The 24,205-nt window shown below is 38.5% G+C and overlaps 1 protein-coding gene across 1 annotated transcript in view; it reads left to right on the top strand.

Moving 5' to 3' along the window:
* The window catches only part of LOC134656252 (acetylcholine receptor subunit alpha-like 2), a 40,019-nt gene extending 17,831 nt beyond the window's left edge, over positions 1-22,188 (top strand). The window contains exons 3-8 of the mRNA XM_063511766.1: positions 644-753; positions 5,199-5,379; positions 6,640-6,799; positions 20,327-20,897; positions 21,288-21,480; positions 21,989-22,188. Coding sequence (XP_063367836.1) covers positions 644-753; positions 5,199-5,379; positions 6,640-6,799; positions 20,327-20,897; positions 21,288-21,480; positions 21,989-22,186 — 1,413 coding nt within the window. The 3' untranslated portion in view covers positions 22,187-22,188. The remainder of the gene's footprint in view (positions 1-643; positions 754-5,198; positions 5,380-6,639; positions 6,800-20,326; positions 20,898-21,287; positions 21,481-21,988) is intronic.
* Positions 22,189-24,205: the final 2,017 nt, after the last annotated feature.

Genomic DNA, 24,205 nt, shown 5'->3' with positions numbered 1-24,205 from the left:
TAGAACCATTGCATTATTGCTGAAGCAACACTTATATTTCACGAACATTTAAGGAACTCGGACCCAGAATGTAGCGCCCCGCCCGAATGCAGCTAAATATTGCCTTGCGACATGCAACACAGCAATTTCAGCTCAAATTGTTTTCCGCGTGTAGAGCACGGGTATACATTCTGTTTCCTGTGTAATGTAATGAATTTTGGTATGTTTGGTGTAAGGATATAGATAAAAATACATCGTTAGTAGCCATGATTTCTGAAAGTTTTGTAAATCCATTTATTGTCTTTGCCAAGTCTTCCAAATCACTTTTTCTTCAAACTTTACACCACCAACCATATTCTGCACTTAACCACTTTCGCAATTTCCGTTGTGAACCCTTTGGAATATTATATTAGTTCACTACCTGCCCTGCACGGCAGCTAGGTACAAAGGCTTCAGAATGGTCTGTATCGTAACGTTGCATCCGCTAATCTGGCTTGCACTAAATCAAACGCTTGATTTCATGATGACTATGACACCGTAAGATCAGTTTAATTTGTAATCTTCATAACGTCTATACATATATGTATATCTAGAGGTCTAATTATGATACATAACGAAAAGAAATGACTATGTTGTGGCAGCAACGAATACTTTTTGGTTGCAGGAGTGGGAGGACCACAAGTTCAAGTGGGACCCGAACGAGTACGGCGGACAGAAGGAGCTGTACGTGCCCTCTGAACACATCTGGCTTCCCGATATCGTGCTGTACAACAAGTAAGCTTAGAATATATTCAAAAGTGGAAAAATTACTGTCTTGTATGAGACTTGAACTCACGGCCTCTGGATTGATACTCCAGCGCTCTGCCATTTGAGGCACCAAGACCTCATCCATAGCTAGCAAATCTTAATAGCATCGTTCGCAGACGTTTCTGCTTTAAAAAAAATAAAACAAGTAAGCTTACTAACAAATCACTTATCAGATGCACTAGGGTCAGAAAACGGAGTTCTTAAAAAGTCGTAGCACATTTTTGGATCACAATACGGCTGCCAGCAATTTAATTAGCAATCTTAAGGCTTGAGGCTCTCGCTCAGGCTTACGTAGGTACGCTCAGTGAGAGTGAGAGAAGAACACGAACCTACTGGGCCTTAACACATCCTGTCCAAGTTCCTATGTCAAAATTTCCGACGTGACATTATTCTAATAAATATTTACTATACCTGTGTTAGTGAATTCAATACCTACTTATATTTAGAAATGTATGCATTTCACACTCATCTAAAAACGTACAACTAAATCAATGTCATGCAAAGTCAACTGCCTATCCAAAACCCTTTGTTCCTTTCTCAAGCAAAAACACACTCAAATATTATTGCCGCCCATTTAAGCCCCGACCCTTTAAATCGCAATAAAATAACCAAAAAACGACAACCATAGTACGAATCGCCATAATATTTTATATGTCGGGCATTATGCAACGGAACACTCAGTATGATGTGTACCGTGACACAAACAAACAAATGTATGCACAAGATTCTATAATTTATTGTAGGTAATTATAATGGAATTAAGTTCTATGGTTCTGTTCTATATTTTTAGACAGGTGATGAAGCCTAAAATTTAATAATGATTAACATATAGGTATATCCTAATCGCAATCGTACTGATCGTCATCATTTTCCTAGTGTTGTCTTGGATTTCGGCACGGCTCAATTAAGAGCCTGAGGTCCGCTTGGCTACCGAATCCTAAGAACAGGCACTAGTACTGAACACAATCGTACCGAACGAGTAAATAAAAGGTTTTCTTTAATGCTGCACTGTTGGCAAAATTTAACACACCATTTGGCACGATTTTCCTTTTATAAATTTCACCTTCACAAACCCAAATTATGCCACCTATTCAACTCAACACACGATTCTTATTAAGGGACTAGTCTACAGTAGGCTCGGAACATGATTAGTGTCGTGACAAAGTTACGTAAGAAACTCATCAGGAAGTTTATTACAGAAATAAAAGTACTTACGCTCCGGCTAAGACAGTATCTCTGGATAGGACACACATAACATCGGAATAGTAAATTATTTAGCCGAATACCACAAGCTCATGATTGTGGCAATAAAAACTGAGCCTTACTCCATGTGATTAAAGTTAAAATTCAAACTACCTACAAGTTAAACTGTAATAGGACCTTGCTGAAATCATCTATCAGAGCGGATTCTCAGTATATACAGACCGTTAAACAAGAATGTACTCTAAGTCTATGGGAATAAGAAGGTTTTCTTAAGTTTTACCGGCTGTCACGGGCCCATGACATATGGAATTTCTTACGCATGAGGCGAACGACGAATAAATCTTCTGGCAGTAAACAATCCATGCGCGGAACGGAAATTGAATGGTCAACGAATTTATTTGCCACAATTTGCAGAGTTGCACTCTGCCTTTTCCCCTAGGATGGAAAGTTGATCTGTACAAATTTATATCGTAAAGTGGAGAGTGCTGGTAGAATATGTAATGGTGATGGTAACGTACTGTCTTTCATGTCGTAAGGAGAGTGACTTTGTAAGGATTTTATTGCTAGAAGTGTATGTGAAGTATTCTCCTTGGACATGTAACTGTTTATTCGCTACGTGCGAAGTACATGGTGGGTAAGTAAAGCGATCGCAGCGCATGCGGTGGTGAAAATTGGAACTAAAAAAGGATGGCTCGAACTGGAACTTTAATTTACGATTACTCCTGAGATATTCATTTAAATTGTATGCTTAATATAACTGACGTAATTAATTTGATAATAAGTGATGCTGTATCCGTGTAAAAAGCTTTGCAAATGCCACATATTATGTGATCTTTTTCTAGAAGTTAAGAATGGGTATAGTAAGTTATCCTTAAAAGATAGACATACAGCATCGCGGACTTTTTTGTAGACCCATGAAAGAGAGACAACCCCACCATACATTGTATTGTTATAGCTCAAACGGATTAGACAGCGTTTTCAATTAAAGCTCCTAGCCAGCGTGTTTTTTTTTTCCGACAACATCGTCATATTTCAAATATTTTAAACAAAACCTTAATAAGTTACGAGTATATACCTATACCTTCCTTAAGAATCAATCTATTGATAAATGAAAATCGTGTGAAAATCCGTTCAGTAGTTTTTGAGTTTTGGAGTAGTTTTATAAGATGTAGTAAAATGACGTTTTCCCCTAGTGTTGTGGATGCTAGGTTGCGTGACATTCGTGCACGTAGCGAATAGCACCATTTTTCTTACTGTGTAGATATACCTACCCCTACGTTAAAATCATTGAGGCTTTGTAAAAGCGCTTTCTATGTTAGATATAAAATCTGCATCATGTGGTTAAGCGATTTAGTTCCGTAGTTTGCGTAAGTTGCAGAACATTTTCAAAATTACCAAAATTTCTAGAAATTTTCATGAGAAAATTCGAATGCAAGTTTCCACTTAGAAATTTCCCGTTCAGATTAGAAATAATTAGTAAAAGGTCTTAACTGTTGACGACTGTTTGATTTAACATTTACGTCACTCATTGGCGTCTAAGTATATCGAGTGTCATAGAAATTGAAAAATCGTTTTAAAAGATAACAGGAATAGTAAGATTTTGTATGGTTTCTTACAAATGCGATCTGCCGTCTGACCTTTCAAACAAACCAAAGGGGAGATTAAGGGTTTGACTTGGCCGGTACAGTTACTGGCTAATAACAGATTATTTAAGTTATCCTTCACTTCAGCTCAGGTCCGATGAATAAAGTTAATATTTCATTTAAAAAAATCGCTGGCATAGGCGGTCTTCCGTCGTTTGTGACAGGTCCCATAAACCCGTCAGGGGCTAACTCACTTGTAAAGGTCGGACATACGGCCAGTTGAGTGGCATAAATCATAGGAAACAGAAGTAGTATGGCGCCATACAGCACGTTATCTCACATTTGTAACCATAAATTGGCATAATCTCCATCTTAGGTCTCTGTGAACCTTGAAAACGTTTACCATAATGACAGTTCAGTAAAACCGTAAAAACAAGGGTCTATTATTATTATCACCAACAACTTTTTTCTGACAGGTCTTATAAGGCTGCCTGTCCACTGAGGGAGAGCGGAGCGCACATGTGGAAAATAAATAAATAAGCCCCAAGCAAGCTGAGTTTCAAACAAATGCTCCACAAGCACCGGCTAGACACTGTTTAGTGGTAATATAAATTTCTGTTTGGCCCAGTGGTTGTCAAAGTCAATAAAGTCAAAGTCACTTGTTGACTTGTTTTTGTGCAATAAAGTTTAAAATAAATTAATTAACAAAACATTGTTATCTAGGATTAATTATAAACAATTTAGATAATCTAGAAAACGACTACCACTAAAAATTACGAGTATCACATTCACTGCCAACGCTTTCGTAGCACTACTACGAACGTAGCCGATGTCATAATTTGCCTAAAAGCGACTACGAACAGAGCACCCGCCACGCGGGTTCCCGGCACTCAATGTGTTTATAATCTAATACTGCCCCCTCATCCTTTGGCCAGCCACCCGTAAGATTATTATTTAGAATTAATAACTTCTGAAAATCTAGAAAATGACTGCCACGAGTTGTGCTATAAATGTGTTAATATAATCTAATCTACTATTGTATGCTTTTAATAGCACGTGATCAGTCTTCTAGTTAGTTATTGAATGCCGCTGCCCCCCATCCCTTGGCCAGCCACCCGTAAGATTAGCGCACGTGCGTTGCTCTCGGATGATTAATGGCCACGCGCCTGTTTTGACGGCCTGATGTATCATTCCGTTTCTTGTCGATGTTATCAATTAGCAGACATGTTGACGATGTGAGCTGCATAATGTTAGAACTTAAGTATACAGGGTGCCCGGTAATTAGTGGATAACCTTCTAACCACTGACAGAGCACCTTAGGCTGGTCCAGATTGTAATTGGAGCTAGACATTAAAAAAGACAGAAATGTTCGATTATCTCGAAAACCACGAAACTTTTACTAGACCTATAAGTGCATTTTCTGGACCAGCCTAAGGTGCTCTGTCGGTGGTTAGAAGGTTATCCACTAATTACCGCCGGGCACCCTGTATAATAGTACATGTATATTCCTACGCTCAAAAGGATTTATGTTGTTTGATTTGATGAAAAAAGGTAACATATTTCGTAGACTTCTTGAGGAGGCATCCTAATCATTTGACTCGTTAACTAATCTGTATTATCCCCCAGTGCCGACGGCGAGTACGTGGTGACAACGATGACGAAGGCGGTCCTCAGCTACACGGGCAAGGTGCTGTGGACGCCACCGGCCATCTTCAAGTCCTCCTGTGAGATCGACGTCCGCTACTTCCCCTTCGACCAGCAGACCTGCTTCCTCAAGTTTGGGAGCTGGAGCTATGATGGAGATCAGGTAAAATACATAATACGGTCATTGCTGCCATTAGGCGATTCGTCTGCTCGTTTGCCACTTACCTATATCATAACAGTTATTCCGTACCTGAGAGGCATAACACTGTAAGTCCATTTTTTGTGATTTTCGGTTTTTTACAGTATCGTACATAATTTCGGATGCTCCATCGATCCATAAAACTATATTTATCGATAATACTACCAATTCGAAGTTTTTCAAATGCATTTTACTGTAAGTGTATAACCCTCCGGGAAACATTTTGATGTAAGTGAAATACAGTAAAATGCTACTAGGTTCATTTTAAGGTATGTCCAGAGAGTTTACGGTTCTGAGTGCACATACACTATAGTGTGTGCATTATAATGCTAGGCATATTGTAAGGCATTTTACTGTATGTCCTGACTAAAATTAAAATTTCGATATTATAATCAGTTTAAGTTTATTACAATGGTCATTTGCATTTAAACGGACTTGTTAATGTTATAAAAATGATATTACAGTATTTTAAATCACTTCAAGGATCTTTAATATTACTGTAACTCCTCGAATTTGAAATAAGCTTAGAAGCAGAATACTGTATGTGGGGTAGTTTTTTTAGTTTTATTGAAAAATATATCTTATAAGTACAAAATGATAACTCGAAAGTAACACATAATAATGTCAAATATATTTACTGTTGATTAATTTAAAAAACTGTGACACAAACCTCTTGTGTGTCATTTTATGTTGTTCGAAAATCCTTGTAACACAAATTTTGACACAAAATCGCTTCTCCTGTAAAATTACTAAAATGGCACTTACAGTGTTATGCCTCTCAGGTACGGTATTTACGATACAAGTGCGGAAAAGAGGAAATTCGAAACGAGTAGCGATAAATTAAAATACGACCGAAGGGAGTGTTTTAAATCGACACGAGTTGTGAATTACCTATTCGCACGTGTAACATCGTACAACGCTTTACAGTACATATGGCACTTTAAACTTTGGACATACGCACGGAAAGTGCTCATTCCCGCACTAGTTCGGGAAAGTAGCACCATATGTACTGTAAAACATATATGCGTTTTTTTGTAATTAAACACTATTTTTTTAAAGAAATCATTTATTTACAAACAAGATATATACAGAGTATTACTAAAAGAAATTAAAAACTAGCTTAAATCTAAAATAGGCCCTTGAGGCATTGTACCAAGGATGCTGGCGACATTTCCTCGCTGTATCGCAATGCTGATACGTTGTGCTATTTTTTTTGTCACACAGATTGATCTGAAGCACATCAACCAGAAGAGACAAACCGGCGACACTATAGAGGTGGGAATTGACCTCAGAGAATACTATCCCTCCGTGGAGTGGGACATCCTGGGGGTGCCAGCTGAGAGGCACGAGAGGTACTACCCGTGCTGCCAGGAACCTTATCCGGGTGAGTCTTGTTTTTGTTGGTTTTATTACTCTGGTAGAAAAGTTATGAATCTGAAGCAAATCGATCAGAAAAGACAGACAGGTGGGTGACACCATGGAAGTAGGAATAGACCTCAGAGAGTGTTAGGGATAGTAATCCCTCCGTGGAGTGGGACATCTTGGGGGTCCTGCTGAAAAACACGAGAGGTACTACCCCTGCTGCCATAAACCTTATCAAGGTGAGTGTTGTTTTTATTTAGAAAACCCTATATGAAAGAACCTTACTGAATTAATACAAGGTTTTACGTTCCAATAGGTAGCTTTACACTATTTGCATTGTTCCCAGGATAACGAATAATCGCAATCAAAATGTTTGCGCACAATCCTAGTGCAATTATTTCGTTGCACTCTGCAGGGATTTCGGTAAATATTTATAATGCACTCAATCTATTCGAGAGATTAACAGAAATGGTTTCCAAATGCAATTTTTACGATCGACATTAAGTGTCTGCAGTGACTATAGACCACTTACTTTAATAGACTACGCATTTTACGACTACGCAAGAGTTTACGTAAACTCGTCGTATGAGAAGGAGGAGGTTAATTCCTTGATCGGTAACACGACGTAAATGTACTGAAAATACCGATTGCGCTGTCATACTAAATAAAAATTATATCTTATCTTTATTTATAGGCAATAATAATAGTACATACTTAGGTAAAATATAAATTGTCATACTAAATAGTATGGCCTGTTGTTACCTACTCATTTAAGTCCTGTCTTTGTCCGTAATATGAACTTTTTTATTAGTGCACAAGAATTTTATTATTATTATGGAGTAGGTACCTAATAACCAAATGAGTAGCGACCACGTGCTTCATCTAACAGTAAATGATCTGTAGCGATGAACGCCATAAAAGCAGTATCGCGCATTCTCGGGTTTAAATCAAGTGGCAGTAAAATGCAAAGCTGCAAACCAATGCAAAGCAATGCGACGGCCTTTGAATAATAGATTAACTTCTAGATTTTCTTAGGGTTAAGGATGACACAAGCTAGACCGGGCCGGGCCCAGGCCGACGCGTCCGACATGTCATTCCCTATGACGGCTGAACGGTGATCACGTGGTGCTTTCCATAGAAAACGAAGCACCGGAAGCTCCGACCCAGGCCCGGCCCGGTCTAGCGTGAGTCCTACTGATTGACTAGCACGTTATTATTTCGCGGATTAGCAAAGCAACACTTGTTGGCAAAGTAACATCTGATTCTATTAATAATTTTTTCTACTCCCGTACTTTTATTTGTCATTTAAAGGGTCGTGCACACACTTTTTAACCCCTATCTTATAGTTGTCAAGACAAGTCTTTAGTCTATTCCCCAAAACTGGCAATCACTGTGCAAATATCTTAAAATTAAACTTAAACTAATAACTAACTGTGTGTTAAAAAAGATATATGAATTAAAAATGTGACATATCTAGTTATAATATATTTTTATGCCTGACATGTAAAATTCTGTTATACTTTTACCAATAAAATTCTGATTCTGATTCTGATTCTGAAAAAAGTATTTGTGCATACACGCAGTATCTTTTTGGCACTTTTACGATACTTCGTGTAATCACCACAAAATATTGTATAAAATACATTGTTGCCAACCTAATTTTAATTGTCAACTCTGACAGATGAGTGAACCATAGACAGGTTTTTTATTTCATTCATTCTTTTCCCGCCCGTACCCTTCATTCTTTGCTACTTCTTGAATTAAAAATATTCGTTAAATTTTCAATTTTATTTCAAAGTAAGTGCTTGGTCGTAGAATAAGTATTGTATGCAACGTTGTTTAACTGAGTCAAAAAATACTCGTTGCGTCTTTATAACCAATTTCCGCTTCGCCTCAAATTGCCACTCGCCTTTTTTGACCTCTCTCTCTTTGACAACGGTTGCATAAAATACTATAAAACAAGATTGCTTTTAAAATTACATTAAATTCAAATCAGTCTCCAAAGTCCTCAAGCAATATATGCAAAAATAACAACAATCAATGTGCATTTTACTTGCCTCTGGTACGAGTAAAACGCTGCTTACAGCGTCAGACAGCTTAGCATAGATAACCGACGACGCGAAGAAATTTACTGTCGGATAAGCCCGGCCCGCCGGCAAAACCCAGTACTTACCGCATTTTACAATACCTATACCTACTTAGGTATCTACGTAGTCTACAGGCATACCCGTAGCGTAGTGGTTAAATAGTAAATAGTCTTTCTACTTGAAATAATACAAATAAAACAATTTAATTTGTTTTCTAGTAATATTGTTGGCAGCATCTTTCTAGCTGCCCCGAAATCACCCGAATCAACTCAATTCGGATAGGCGGTAAAAACCATACTGTTCTATTTTAAGATTTGGCCAAATCAACAAGAATGAATCAAGAAGAATGTTGCAACAAGAATTTGACCCGCCATTAAAACAATTTGGGATTTAGTTATATAAAAGGGTCGCGCAAAACTTTTTTATCATGAAAATATACCTAGATCATTTAATCCAAACACATTTAGTATAACAACACGTTTCGCCCACGCAATAAAATATTGGAATCATTTAATGTTGATCAACAGATACCCAACACATACAGTCTTACACACTGACCAATTGTAGGCCTTATGTGACCGCAATAAGGACGAATTGTCAGTCAACAGTGTCGACAATGTTAACAGAACTCTGCTCTGTTGAATGAAAAGGGTGTTTGAGTGGAAAATGCGCATGAGTTACATCACTTTAGTTTCTGTGCGGGTCAAAGGTAACTTTCCAATCGGGTTGGTTCGTCGGAGAGTTTTTTGTGGTGGCGCCAGCATAAGGTAAGTATAAGTACCCCTATTAACGAGCTCATTAAACCTGGCATTCTTTACCTACTTAGGTTTTTACCTGTCAATCTTACGAATAGTGTCAAATTCTTTGGAATTTTATGATTCAAACTTTTAAGCCAAATCATAACCTGTGCTGGCGCCATCTATAAAAGCTTTTAATAGTTGCTAACCCGAGGCAACCCGAACCAACTTGAGGCCTAGCATCAAGAATTTCCGAGTTACAGTCATAGATCGCAGATTCCGTTTATTGATAGATAGATAGATAAACACTTTATTCATTTCCACAACATACATGGTAATTAATTACAAAGAATTTACTAAACATTGGCATGCATGTATTGGTCCGTATTAGAACTCGCGTTGGCTCGCGATGGTAATACGGCCAGAGGGGTCACCGCGAAAACCGTATTTCGCAAATTGCGGGGATCTTTCTCTTTTACTCCAATGAAGGCGTAATTAGAGTGACAGAGAAAAATGCCCGCAATTTTTGAAATTCGGTTTTCGCGGCAGCCCCTAAGGTGCGCCAAAAAGTTGAACGCCCGTGAGGGCCGTAACAGTGAATGGGCGCTGAATAAAAACAGTCATTAGGATCGCAGGATGTGTTAGCGTGCGCGTAAATTATGTTGTTTATTAAATTAGGCTTTCGGAAGAACGGCGCGGCGGTTGCCGGGCGGCGGGCAGCTTTTAAAGCCAAATGGCAAAAAAAGCGGCCAAGTGCGAGTCGGACTCGCCCATGAAGGGTTCCGTATTTAGGCGATTTATGACGTATTAAAAAAAACTATTTACTAGATCTCGTTCAAACCAATTTTCGCTGGAAGTTTACATGGTAATGTACATTAATATATTTTTTTTAGTTTTATCATTCTGTTATTTTAGAAGTTACAGGGGGGGGGGGACACACATTTTACCACTTTGCAAGTGTCTCTCGCGCAAACTATTCAGTTTAGAAAAAAATGATATTAGAAACCTCAATATCATTTTTGAAGACCTATCCATAGATACCCCACACGTATGGGTTTGATGAAAAAAAAAATTTTGAGTTTCAGTTCTAAGTATGGGGAACCCCAAAAATTTATTGTTTCTTTTCTATTTTTGTGTGAAAATCTTAATGCGGTTCACAGAATACATCTACTTACCAAGTTTCAACAGTATAGTTCTTATAGTTTCGGAGAAAAGTGACTGTGACATACGGACGGACAGACGGACAGACAGACAGACATAACGAATCTATAAGGGTTCCGTTTTTTGCCATTTGGCTACGGAACCCTAAAAACGGAACCCTTATGGATTCGTCATGTCTGTCTGTCTGTCTGTCCGTATGTCACAGCCACTTTTTTCCGAAACTATAAGAACTATACTGTTAAAACTTGGTAAGTAGATGTATTCTGTGAACCGCATAAGATTTTCACACAAAAATAGAAAAAAACAATACATTTTGGGGGTTCCCCATACTTAGAACATTTTTAGGGTTCCGTAGCCAAATGGCAAAAAACGGAACCCTTATAGATTCGTCATGTCTGTCTGTCTGTCTGTCCGTCTGTCCGTCTGTCTGTCCGTCCGTATGTCACAGCCACTTTTCTCCGAAACTATAAGAACTATACTGTTGAAACTTGGTAAGTAGATGTATTCTGTAAACCGCATTAAGATTTTCACACAAAAATAGAAAAAAAGCAATAAATTTTTGGTTTTCCCCATACTTCGAACTGAAACTCAAAAAATTTTTTTTCATCAAACCCATACGTGTGGGGTATCTATGGATAGCTCTTCAAAAATGATATTGAGGTTTCTAATATCATTTTTTTCTAAACTGAATAGTTTGCGCGAGAGACACTTCCAAAGTGGTAAAATGTGTGTCCCCCCCCCCTGTAACTTCTAAAATAAGAGAATGATAAAACTAAAAAAAATATATGATGTACATTACCATGTAAACTTCCACCGAAAATTGGTTTGAACGAGATCTAGTAAGTAGTTTTTTTTTTACACGTCATAAATCGCCTAAATACGGAACCCTTCATGGGCGAGTCCGACTCGCACTTGGCCGCTTTTTTTTTATCATCAAACTCATACGTGTGGGGCATCTATGGATAGGTCTTCAAAAATGATATTGAGGTTTCTAATATCATTTTTTTCTAAACTGAATAGTTTGCGCGAGAGACACTTTCAAAGTGGTAAAATGTGTGTGTGTCCCCTGTAATTTCTAAAATAAGAGAATGATAAAACTAAAAAAATATATGATGTACATTACCATGCAAATTTTCACCGAAAATTGGTTTGAATGAGATAGTAGTGAGTAGTTTTTTTTTTAATACGTCTCAAATCCCCTAAATACGGAACCCTTCATGGGCGAGTCGGACTCGCACTTGGCCGCTTTATTTTTTAAATTTCTTACACTTTTATATGACTCGTTATTAATTAAGTATTTTTTGATAAGTACTAAACCTCATTGAGTTTAGATGCCGTTGAAATTATTCATAGACAAGTAGAAGGTAGCTTAAGATCATAGTTTTTATCGAGAAAAAACTAATTTCGTAACATCGAAAATCCATATACCGAAGTAAAATTAGGTGTAGTCCAGAAATGTTTGTTTTAATATGATATTATATAGCTTGTATTGTGGTGTGTGTCTTACACAATTAGGTAGAAACTTCCTGCCTTGCACAGCTAAACTGTGGAATGAACTGTATTACCAGACCGATACGATCTTCAAACCTTCAAGAAAAGAGAGCACCCCCATCTTTAAGTCCGGCAACGCATTTGCGATCCCTCTGGTGTTACAAGTGTCCATGGGCCACGGTAATTGCTTACTCTCTGGTTTGACTCCTATAATCATAAAGAAATGAATCGAAAATTTGACATACGTGGTATCAAGCTCAGATCCCACCTCAATATGGTATTTGACTAGGTACTAGTCAAATCGGTTTCTTTTTTCGAAAACTATTTTGCTACTATGGAATTTATATGAAATACTGGCATTATGTGACATCACAACCAAATAACCTACTCTTTATAGTTTTATACAGGTTTTAAAATAGAAATTGTGTCTAAAAATAACTGCTGTCTGTCTATACGTTTCTCTATTAATCTTCTGGTGCTGTAATTCATGCGAAAAAGAGGAATTCGAAACGAGTGGCGATAAATTAAAACACGACCGAAGGGAGTGTTTTAAATCGACACGAGTTGCGAATTACATATTCGCACGTGTATCGAACAACGTTTTACAGTACATATGGCACTTTAAAGTTTCGACAATAAGAAGATTATACAAGAAGAGAGGCCTATGCTCAGCAGTGGGCGACCGAAGGCTAAAATGATGATGATGATGATGAAAGTTTCGACATACGCACGAAAAGTGCTATTTTACGCACTAGTGCGGAAAAGTAGCCTCATATGTACTGTAAAATAATTATTTTTTTAATACAGTCAAATACCCTAGAAATAACGATGTTGATTAGATTGAATAGAGGAAAGCCAATTAGATTACATACCTATTTCTATTGTAACCATTTTATCATTACACAATGACTTTCTCTCTTCCCCTTCCTGAAACACATCTACACATCTACATTTACCCGCAATACGAATTCCTGAACTTCACTAACACCGATCCATGTCCCAATAACATCGCCATTTCCCGCCGAAGGACAATTCCAATTCCGCTTACCGTCCCAAACAGCGGTTAATTACTAGGCAATTTGGTCTCTATTGGTTAGAGAATAAGGTTGAATCGAGTTGGGTACACGGGTAATTACAAACGGTTTAGGGCTAGATTAGGGGTTCGTGTCGCTGACAGAATATTCGAACGCAAAGGTAAGGGGGAGTTTGAAAGTTAAACTTTCCCGCGATACCGCGACACCGCGTTACCGCGATAGTTACTCATGAAATAAAATAAAACAAATAAAATAAAAAAAAGATAAAAAATATTTTATTGCACGGAAAGAATACAGCAGTGGTTACAACACGAGTTACTGGTAAGAGTTGTGCATAACTAAATTGGCATTCCGAGATTCCAGGAGTCCCTGCACTAGGCTAGGCCTGTATCGCGGGAGACCAGCCCTAGTAGCACGGTCGCATTTTTATCGTTTATCACCTTGCCTGTCACGTTCTAACAAGTATGTAAGTGACGGGCATAGTGATAGTCGATAAAAATGGAACCGTGCTGAGCCCGCAGATGTACAATGTACGTCATGCAAGTTAACTTATATAAGAGGAGAAAGATACCTAATTGTAATTTTAACAATTGTGTAAACTATGTATGTCTATCTGTTATTACATTACTACTAATTTTTGTTTCTAGGTTCACCTTTACGTTTACGTAATATGTTTTAATAGTTTTGTACCCCTAGTGTAAATTTCATTCGATAGCGTGATGAGCGTTCGAGTTTGCGTTGTTCACGTTCACAACACGACACGTCAGACAAAATGTGAATCCGGCTTATGCTAGCTTATTTCTCTAGGGTTGTGGTGACAGTTTCCAATGTGGTTTCCGAATCGAATAGGATTTGAGTTTGTTTTCTCTAAGACAGACAATAGAGAATTAGGTAAACTAACCTAACCTAAAAAGCGGCCAAGTGCGAGTCGGACTCGCCCATGACGGGTTCCGTATTTAGGGGATTTATGTCGTATTAAAAAAAACTACGTACTAGATCTCGTTCAAACCAATTTTCGGTGGAAGTTTGCATGGTGGTTTGGTGGTGGTTTACATCATATATTTTTTTAGTTTTATCATTCTCTTATTTTAGAAGTTACAGGAGGGGGGGAACACATTTTACCACTTTGGAAGTGTCTCTCGCGCAAACTATTCGGTTTAGAAAAAAATGACATTAGAAACCTCAATATCATTTTTGAAGACCTATCCATAGATACCCCAAACGTATGGATTTGATGAAAAAAAATTTTGAGTTTCAGTTCTAAGTATGGGGAAACCACAAACTTTATAGTTTTTTTTTTTCTATTTTTGTGTGAAAATCTTAATGCGGTTCACAGAATACATCTACTTACCAAGTTTCAACAGTATAGTAGTTTCGGAAAAAAGTGGCTGTGACATACGGACGGACAGACAGACAGAGAGACATGACGAATCCATAAGGGTTCCGTTTTTTGCCATTAGTTGGTTTCCGTTTTTTTAAAAACTACACAGTGGTAATTCCAACAACTTAATTCTAACCTCATTTTCAATAACAAATTCTCACCTCATTTTCCAACAAACAAAAACAAGTTTTAATTAAAATACGTTTAATTACACACGAACATGCATCCCAGACCAAGACAAATACATTTGACGGGAGCGTGTGTCAGTTTAAAAGTCACATCTTAATGAAATGGGGTACGTTCCAAAAATATATTATTTACACGACCTTATTGTCAATGTCTTAGAGGCGTCTTAATAAAATTTTGGAACGCGGGCTTGTAAATATGTTTACGAACTCGACTGTACAGAAGTTAGGTTAATAACAATGGAGATATGTCGAATTTAAACTGTTGTGAGACATACTAACATTAAATAATTTTACGGTTTAGACTTTAGACTCACTTGTTTTAAGTCACTCGCGCGACATGTTTCGGAGAGCCTAGGTCTCCTTTCTCAAGCACTAACAGTGCGAGCAGTGTTAACGACGGCCGTGTATCATGTCGCGCGAGTAACCTAAAACAAGTGAGTCTAAACCGTAAAATTATTCAATGGAGATATGTCGCTCGAACGCTCAAAGTGTATTCTGCTTGTGTTTGAGATGAGAGAAACGAATAGAAAGCACAGTGGAGGGGCTATGATTGTGGTCCCTCCTGTCCTGTACACTGTTATACATGTATACACATGTATATAAATGTTAACTCGATGAACGATATTACGAAAATACAAAGCTTGACAACTGCGGCCGCTTATATACTTATATAGGTCGCTGGGAAAACCCTTCTTTTGTGATGTGTTCTTTTTGGCGCCATCAACCGTATATAATATATCTGAAAAAAACCGTTATATAAACAAGTAACAACCATTTTAATTAATGTCAATAATTCAACATCAGTTAAATAAATAAAAACTCAATAAATTACCTATTGATTGACCCACATCGGGCGTACAAAATAAATCTTCCTTCGACAAACATAACCAAACACAAATGCAATTTGAACTTTTCCAAATTCGTTTTAGAACATACCGCGTTCCGCCACGTATCTGCAGATAAACGTAATTCGCATTTAAGTATCAATTACGCATATCGTCGCATTAGGCGAGGCTCGAGAGGCCGATTCTCTTTTAAGAATTTGATATGGTTTTTAATCGCATTTCGATACGACCTTGAGTCGTGATATCATCACGTGCTTCAGTGCCAATCAGTGTGATCCGCTAACGCTTATTAGTGTTCACGGTAAAGGCCCAGCCCCACTAGTGCGTTATGTTGCGTCGCGTTATTTCGTCGCAGGCGTCGTCACAGCGTCGACACTGCGACATTTTACATATATTTGTTATGACCTGCGCAATTAGACGCGACGCAACGCAACGCAACGCACCAGCGGGACTAGCACATAATTGGCGCGACAGTATCTCGCGGCGAGATAGACTGACTACCCGTCCCTCCTTTATTAACATAGAACAAGACGGGTACTCTATGTTGCCGCGAGATACTGTCGCGCCAATCATGTGCTAGGCCTACTACAGTGGGCCCTCTCTCTAAAAAAATATTTTACAAGCCGAGAGTGTTCCAGCTACGATCGCGCCATTAGGGCTCATTTAGACTGCGTGAGAATTCGCATGCGATTTTAATTACATTGCGGACCATTGAGGTTACAACAATTCAGCCGACCGATCAAATAACGCAATGTAATGAAACTCGTATGCAAGTTCTCGTACCGTCTAAATGAGCCCTTACGCGCAATTTAGCTCGTTCTTGGTGCGTGTGTCGCGGCCGCTGCTGGAAACCATCGCGAGCACGGACTTCTGTACCCGGTCCTCTGCCAACTCCTTAACCTTCTGGTTGACACGACCTGAACCATTTCTTTTATTTCGTTGAAATAAATAATAATTAATAAATTATATCTGATTTAATTGTGCAGAATCGGCTTCTAAGTCAAATTGCGCTCGAGTCGAGAGCCGCAGCTCGAGCTACAATTTATATGTGATCTCGAGGCCGCGTATTACACGGTATTATGTAATCTTAAGGGACGTCTCACACTGTAAGGCACTTTTTTCCCATTTTAATTCAAAATTCGATTTGAATTAAATCCTTTATATAGGCCTCAGGGACTCAGTAGGATATACAGGCCAATTAACAATAATGCTTTAGTTAGCTTGTTTCTTTCTGATTTGTTAGAAGTGGCCAAATACCATGACTACAGTGGCCAATAACTATAGCAGTCACCCTACACTGTGTGCGTGCCTTCTGCCTGCACGAAGATCTGCCCGAGATCGCGGACATCTTGTTGTTGAATTTATTTTTGAAGTGAAAACTTCTTTAGCGGCGCTGTGCACTTTTTGAGGTGGGGAAAAAATGTTAAACTCGCGACAGATCACGTGACCCGATCGAACATTGTCATTGAGTTTTTCTTTATTGATTTAAATGCCATCTAGTGAGTTTAGCTCTAACTGGTATTAATATAACTCGAGTACTAACAGTGATGTGCTTAAGGGTTTCAAGTAATGCGACGATATAACGCTAGATGGCGTTAACCTCAATTATACAGACATTTTGCACTAGTCATTGAGTTTTCACTTCTGCCGGCACTCCCGGAGTGCAACCCGATTGTTTTTTTTAGTAAGTTAACAAAATAAAAATAATTGATGAGGTCGATCAATGAAATTGCGCATTTTTAGAAGCAATTTTCATATTATTAGCTTTTGTGCAAAATGGTTACAAATATTTATGGTGAGTTTTAGACTTTATTTCGTGATTTTTTTCTTTCGAACGATAGTCAAGAATTCAGGTTTCGTATCGATGAAGTTACCAAATAAAGTCCTCAAGATTGCAAATGAATTGCTAAAGTATTGTCATCTAAAAAAGCGCTTAGACTTTAAAAAAACTCTGCTGGCTAAACCTACTGCAATTTAATATTATATTACTGTCGACTGAATTGCTATCCCATATGTCATAAATCCAGGCATTAATATTGATCTTGATATTTGTGGTAGCAATGCAGCCGCCTGCAATGTTATGCAGTAATACTGCAGCAGTAACGCTGATGCAGTCTCAATTTGAATGGTACCTTTAAGCATCACGCTAGCTTGAGATTGTGGAATCATTTAGCACAAAAAAGTAGTGAACTTGAACATCAAATACAAAATAAATTGTTATAAACACAAATGTAAGCAAGCCGCGTAATTTCAAATGACATTAACGTAAATTCTAACCTCAGACACTTAAACGTGGAGTACAAAACATATAAAGCGAGATTACGGAACGCCATAAATTACGAGCGCGCGTTCGGCGCCGTGTGATAGCGGCCTTAATAGCGGCTACCAACAGATCGCCTCATGCCAGATGACGCAATCATTCCTACCTTTAACCAAGCTTTATAAGAAGGTTGCTAAACCTTTGTAAAACAACAGTAGAGGGCAATGAAAAATAAATATCGCTTTTTAGGGTTCCGTAGCCAAATGGCAAAAAACGGAACCCTTATAGATTCGTCATGTCTGTCTGTCTGTCTGTCTGTCTGTCCGTATGTCCGTCTGTCCGTCTGTCCGTCTGTCCGTCTGTCCGTCTGTCTGTCCGTCCGTATGTCACAGCCACTTTTCTCCGAAACTATAAGAACTATACTGTTGAAACTTGGTAAGTAGATGTATTCTGTGAACCGCATTAAGAATTTCACACAAAAATAGAAAAAAAACAATAAATTTTTGGGGTTCCCCATACTTCGAACTGAAACTCAAAAATTTTTTTTTTCATCTAACCCACACGTGTGGAGTATCTATGGATAGGTCTTCAAAAATGATATTGAGGTTTCTAATATCATTTTTTTCTAAACTGAATAGTTTGCGCGAGAGACACTTCCAAAGTGGTAAAATGTGTGTCCCCCCCCCTGTAACTTCTAAAATAAGAGAATGATAAAACTAAAAAAAATATATGATGTACATTACCATGTAAACTTCCACCGAAAATTGGTTTGAACGAGATCTAGTAAGTAGTTTTTTTTTTTATACGTCTTAAATCGCCTAAATACGGAACCCTTCATGGGCGAGTCCGACTCGCACTTGGCCGCTTTTTATATACTACGTCGGTGGCAAACAAGCATACGGCCCGCCTGGTTGTAAGCAATCACCGTAGCCTATGGACGCCTGTAACTTCAGAGGTATTACATACGCGTTGCTGACCCTAACACACAGCATCCTTGTTGAGCTCTGGCAACCTTACTTACTCACCGGCAGGAACACAACACAATAATGTTGTGAATAAGGTTGAAAAACACAGTGATGACTTATAAAATACAATTTACTGGTCTCTCGCGATACTACATAAGTTATCCACAGATTTTTAAATTGTACAACGGGACTTAATCGCGTATCTAATTTTTTTAAGATTTACCTCCGACGTTTCGAGGACGGCGTTGTCCCCGTGGTCTCGTGGTCGTGGTCTTGAGTCTTCTTCGAGACCACGGGGACAACGCCGTCCTCGAAACGTCGGAGGTAAATCTTAAAAAATTTAGATACGCGATTAAGTCCCGTTGTACAATTTAATAATGTGTAAAAATCGTGAAAGTTTAAATCAGTGTTATCCACAGATGTAAGCTTTTCTTGTAACTCAACGGTTCGATTAACATATTCAAACAAAGTAGCGAGCAATAGTCAGTTCTTCATAATGTGGAGTCTACCTGATGTAATCTATGGCACAACACATGTGTACATACGTAAATACCTCGGCGAAGGACAATTTGTCCGCAAAGGCATGTCTTTAATCACGATCAACGAAACTTGGACTGAGATCATTTATCTCAAGAGGCTACAGTATGAGGATCTTCAAGGAGTACGTATACTGGTTTTAAAGGGTCGGTATAGTTTGTAGCTTTCTAGTAGACCCCGAAGGCTTATCCTATTGTCTATTGTTCAGTAAAACCGCACGTGCTACTTACCTGCAAAAAAGGGTCCTAATTATTCTATTTGGCACCTGAGCGCGGGCTAGTCCAACGCTCAAAAAACCAGTGTAGGTGCGCTCTCGGATAACGCGCCTTTGTTACGCATCTCGATGACACATTTTAGACTGGTTCTGTAGCGTTCGACTCGCCGGCACTCAGTAACCGAAGTACCGATTTTTTATGCAGGTGGTTGTGGCACGTGGCACGAGCGGTTTTTCTTAACAATAGACAATAGGATTAGCCTTCGGGGTCTATTAGAAAGCTACAAACTATAACTCGCATGTCCTTAAGCTACGGCGACCGCATACCATTAGGCGGGCTGTAAGTATGCTTGTTTATATAAGGTAAAGGTGTCAAATTAATTATTTATTTCGTTTTCGATCAAATTGTTTAAAAATAACCAAGATATCAAAAGGGCTGTGGCAATAAGTTTGAGAATGCAAAAATTGATAGTGACCCATTACTAACCTCTGCCCGCAAATTCATCCGCGTATAAATCTTTGAACATAAAGACCATCCCCATATTTAGTACTATGATCGAAAAGAAAATGATAAAGTGCTATGTATTCCAACACATTAGATATATTTTATCCTCTAACTCATTCTAAATTAAGTATTGTTTTGTTCCAGACATCTTCTTCAACATCACGCTCCGCCGCAAGACCTTATTCTACACGGTCAACCTCATCGTCCCCTGCGTCGGCATTTCATATCTCTCCGTCCTTGTCTTCTACCTACCCGCCGACTCCGGAGAGAAGATTGCTCTAAGCATCTCCATCCTGCTCTCGCAAACCATGTTCTTTTTACTGATCTCTGAAATCATCCCGTCGACATCCTTAGCTTTGCCGTTACTTGGGAAATACTTGCTATTTACTATGTTGCTCGTAGGGTTGTCAGTTGTTATAACTATAGTTATACTGAATGTGCATTATCGGAAACCTAGTACTCACAAAATGGCGCCTTGGGTGAGGAAGTTCTTCATAACGAAGTTACCAAGGTTACTTTTAATGCGTGTGCCGAAGGATTTGTTGAGGGATTTGGCAGCGCAGAAAATAGCAGGAAGGAGCTTGAAGAAGAATAAGTTTAAGGATGCGTTGGCGGCAGCGGAGCAGACGAACTCGAATGCTTCGAGCCCGGATTCGTTGAGACATCATATGCCTGGAGGTTGTAATGGATTGCATTCGACTACTGCTACTAACAGGTAACTAATGTGATAGGTAGGTAACTAAATTCTGATACAAAAAAAATCACATGATTTTCATTTGCTATCTATCAGTTTTATTCATAGCCCGTTGTCATTGTTGTCATCTCAACGAAACTTCTAAACGTGTTCCATGAAAATCACTAAAAATACTAAAACTGAAACTTGGAATTTAAGCATTTCAAGCATTGATTAAAAGCCCTGGGATTTAAGCATGTGTGTGTGTTTGTTTATTACTCCAGGTTTAACTAGTCGGCCTATGGCAAAATCCCGATACAGCCTACCCCTAAGTTCATCAATCCACCAAGACTAGATCAGCTTCCCTAGGTTCAACGACCTTTAGCCCCAAAGTTAGCCAAACCATCCCACTAAACATGACTACTTCTTTAGATTCAGCGGCCTCGTCGGTGCTCTCGGCAGCCTCGGCGCCGGCTACAACGGCCTCCCCTCCGTGATGTCCGGCCTCGACGACTCGCTGAGCGACGTGGCCCCGCGCAAGAAGTACCCGTTCGAACTCGAGAAGGCCATACACAACGTCATGTTTATTCAGCACCACATGCAGCGGCAGGATGAGTTTAATGCGGTTAGTTTATTATAGTTTACCAAACCCTGTGAATTACGAGTATTACATTCTAAGGTGTTCGCCATCCTCTGCGTTATGCCAAGCCTCGATATTTTTTACAAAGAAAAGATTTTCTCATACCAAGGTGCTTAATAATATAATATTAAACTTTTTTCAAGTTTATGTGGTGTTTGACTACCAATAATTTTGGAGAACATTCAAGCTGTTGACGTTCTTTGGCATAATTGTATCTGCAATATTTTCTGTCTCTAATCTCTATTCTCGTTAGTACTTATATCTGACCTTTTTGTTGATTGGCAGAAAATATAAATACTGCTTATATTTTCATGAATGCACCAAATGTGTATCAAGCCTAGACAACACGAAGATCAAACGTGGAACTCCTTCCAAGTCCCCTTCTAAGTAATATTAATTCCTCCGAAATTTTAACAGTGAATTTCTAAAATAGTATCAAAGTATCCTATAAGTATCTTGGTTCAACATTGTTCATGTATACTTTCGCCTACAGGAAGACCAGGACTGGGGCTTCGTGGCCATGGTCCTCGACCGTCTGTTCCTCTGGATCTTCACCATCGCCTCCATCGTCGGCACCTTCGCCATTCTCTGCGAGGCCCCTTCGCTCTACGACGACACCAAACCCATCGACATGATTCTTTCGTCGGTCGCCCAGCAGCAGTTCCTGCCGGTGGATAGTGGTGATTCTTAAACACGATATTTCAGATGATAAGTTAATCCTTTCGTGACTCAATTCTAATAATAACACAGTTTTACTGAAGTATTTTTGTTATATTTTCGGAGAGCCCAGGTCTCTATTGTCAAGCATGCTGTAGTCTTGTTTTCATGTGGACTAACCTCAGCACTCTTAGTGCTTGAAAATAAAGACCTAAGCTTTTCGAAACATATCACTCGTAGCTATTAAAATTTAGTGTCCGACCGAAGGTTCGGTTTCGGTTTCGGTTTCGGCCAGTTTCGGCCAAAAAATCATGTTTCGGCCGTAGTTTCGGTTTCGGCCAAAAAACGGCCGAACCTTTCGGCCGGGCCGAAACATACGCAATGGTACTTCTTTCTATGAAACTAAACTACCTATGTGACAAAGACCAAAAGTTGTGGAACAAGTAGGCCAACAATACATATACTGATTTATGTATACAGTAATTAATCGGTTTATTATTAAACACAATTCCACTAATGATGGGGCCACTGAACGGTCGACGCAGTCTTAAGAGGCTGTCATTGATACCTAAAACGCGCACACTGTCTAATTGTATCGTAGTAAATGAGATAGCACTGTCGCATGTTACTGATGGGCCTGGGCAAGGGAATAACTTATTATTAACTTAACTTAGTTTTCTTAAAAACTCATCATCTTCCTCGCGTTATCCCAGCATTTTGGCCACGGCTCACGGGAGCATGGGGTCCACTTGACAACTAATCCCAAGAATTGGCGTCGGCACTAGTTTTTACGAAAGCGACTGCCATCAGACTGACCTTCCAATCCAGAGGGTAAACTAGGCTTTATCGGGCTAGTCCGGCTTCCTCAATGGTAAATATCAAATGATATTTCGTACATAACTTCCGAAAAACTCATTGGTACCCTGTACCCCGGGTGGGTTTGTAGTGTTTGTACCCATGAAGTTATATTTTTTAAACTGGAGCGAGTTGTCACTTTTTTTGCCATACTAATTTGAACCTTATCACCGAGACAGAAAGTTGTTCGTACCAGACTAGAGAAAATGGTCCACTTGAGATAGAAAAACCCGAGCCCTGTGTCTCACTCGCACATGTTGCCAATGTTAAAAAGATACCATTGTGGTAGAAATTATATCAATAAACTACTGAATTTAATTACCTTCTTATACAATTTTAGTGCTATATTCAGACTACTAGATTATAAGTATTCATGTATTAATAATAACAAATAAATAATAAAAATAATAAATACAGTTCCGATATCTTTTAAGTAATTTGTAAATAATTATGATGCCATTGCCAATATTATTAACTAATTAAACCAAGCGCATACACAGCAAAAAAAAACTAAATGTTAGTATGGTAGAATTTGTAGTAACTTTAAATATTAATTGGTATCCCCAACTTGATGACATTTCTTCAAAACACGTGAATGCGAAATTTCTTAAAAATTGTGAAGAAATGTTGTGTTAAAGGTTGTTGGAGTGAAATAATTGCTAATTGTGGAATATTGTTTCACAAGAAAGCCACAATTATTACATTTTACTATAAAAATACAAGACAACATTGTCAAACTCATTAGGGTGACTATGATGTCGGCACGTTTTGAATCGGTCTCACAGAATTCTTATTATTAACGTAGGTAATGTAAAAGTAAGTTTAACATAATAGGTACCTTATGTCTTTATTTTGGCATGTTTAATTTAAGATTTGTTGTAGAATAATTGAAGGGATGTTTACAAAAACAACATAACTGCTTAGACCGGTTGACACTTTTTTAAGAACATTGTTAATCGTTTCAGATGTCAACCAGTGTAGTCAGGTATGTTGTTTTGTAAACATCCCTTCAATTGCCAAAATTTAAAACCAAAGTGCTTAACTCCTTAAACATTACAGACTCTCATTTATACATAATATTTTGTTAGGTGTGTCAAACTGATATATGACATCGATTCTTTATAGGTAGGACACATTTCCGTCAATAGAAAAAAGGCACCAACTTTAAAAAAACGTCATATTTGCTAAACAGATCTTC

Source organism: Cydia amplana, chromosome 18 (genome assembly GCF_948474715.1).
Source record: "Cydia amplana chromosome 18, ilCydAmpl1.1, whole genome shotgun sequence".
NCBI lineage: Eukaryota > Metazoa > Arthropoda > Insecta > Lepidoptera > Tortricidae > Cydia > Cydia amplana.
Note: the sequence above shows the minus strand (reverse complement) of the source record. Positions and strands in the feature narration are given on the sequence as shown.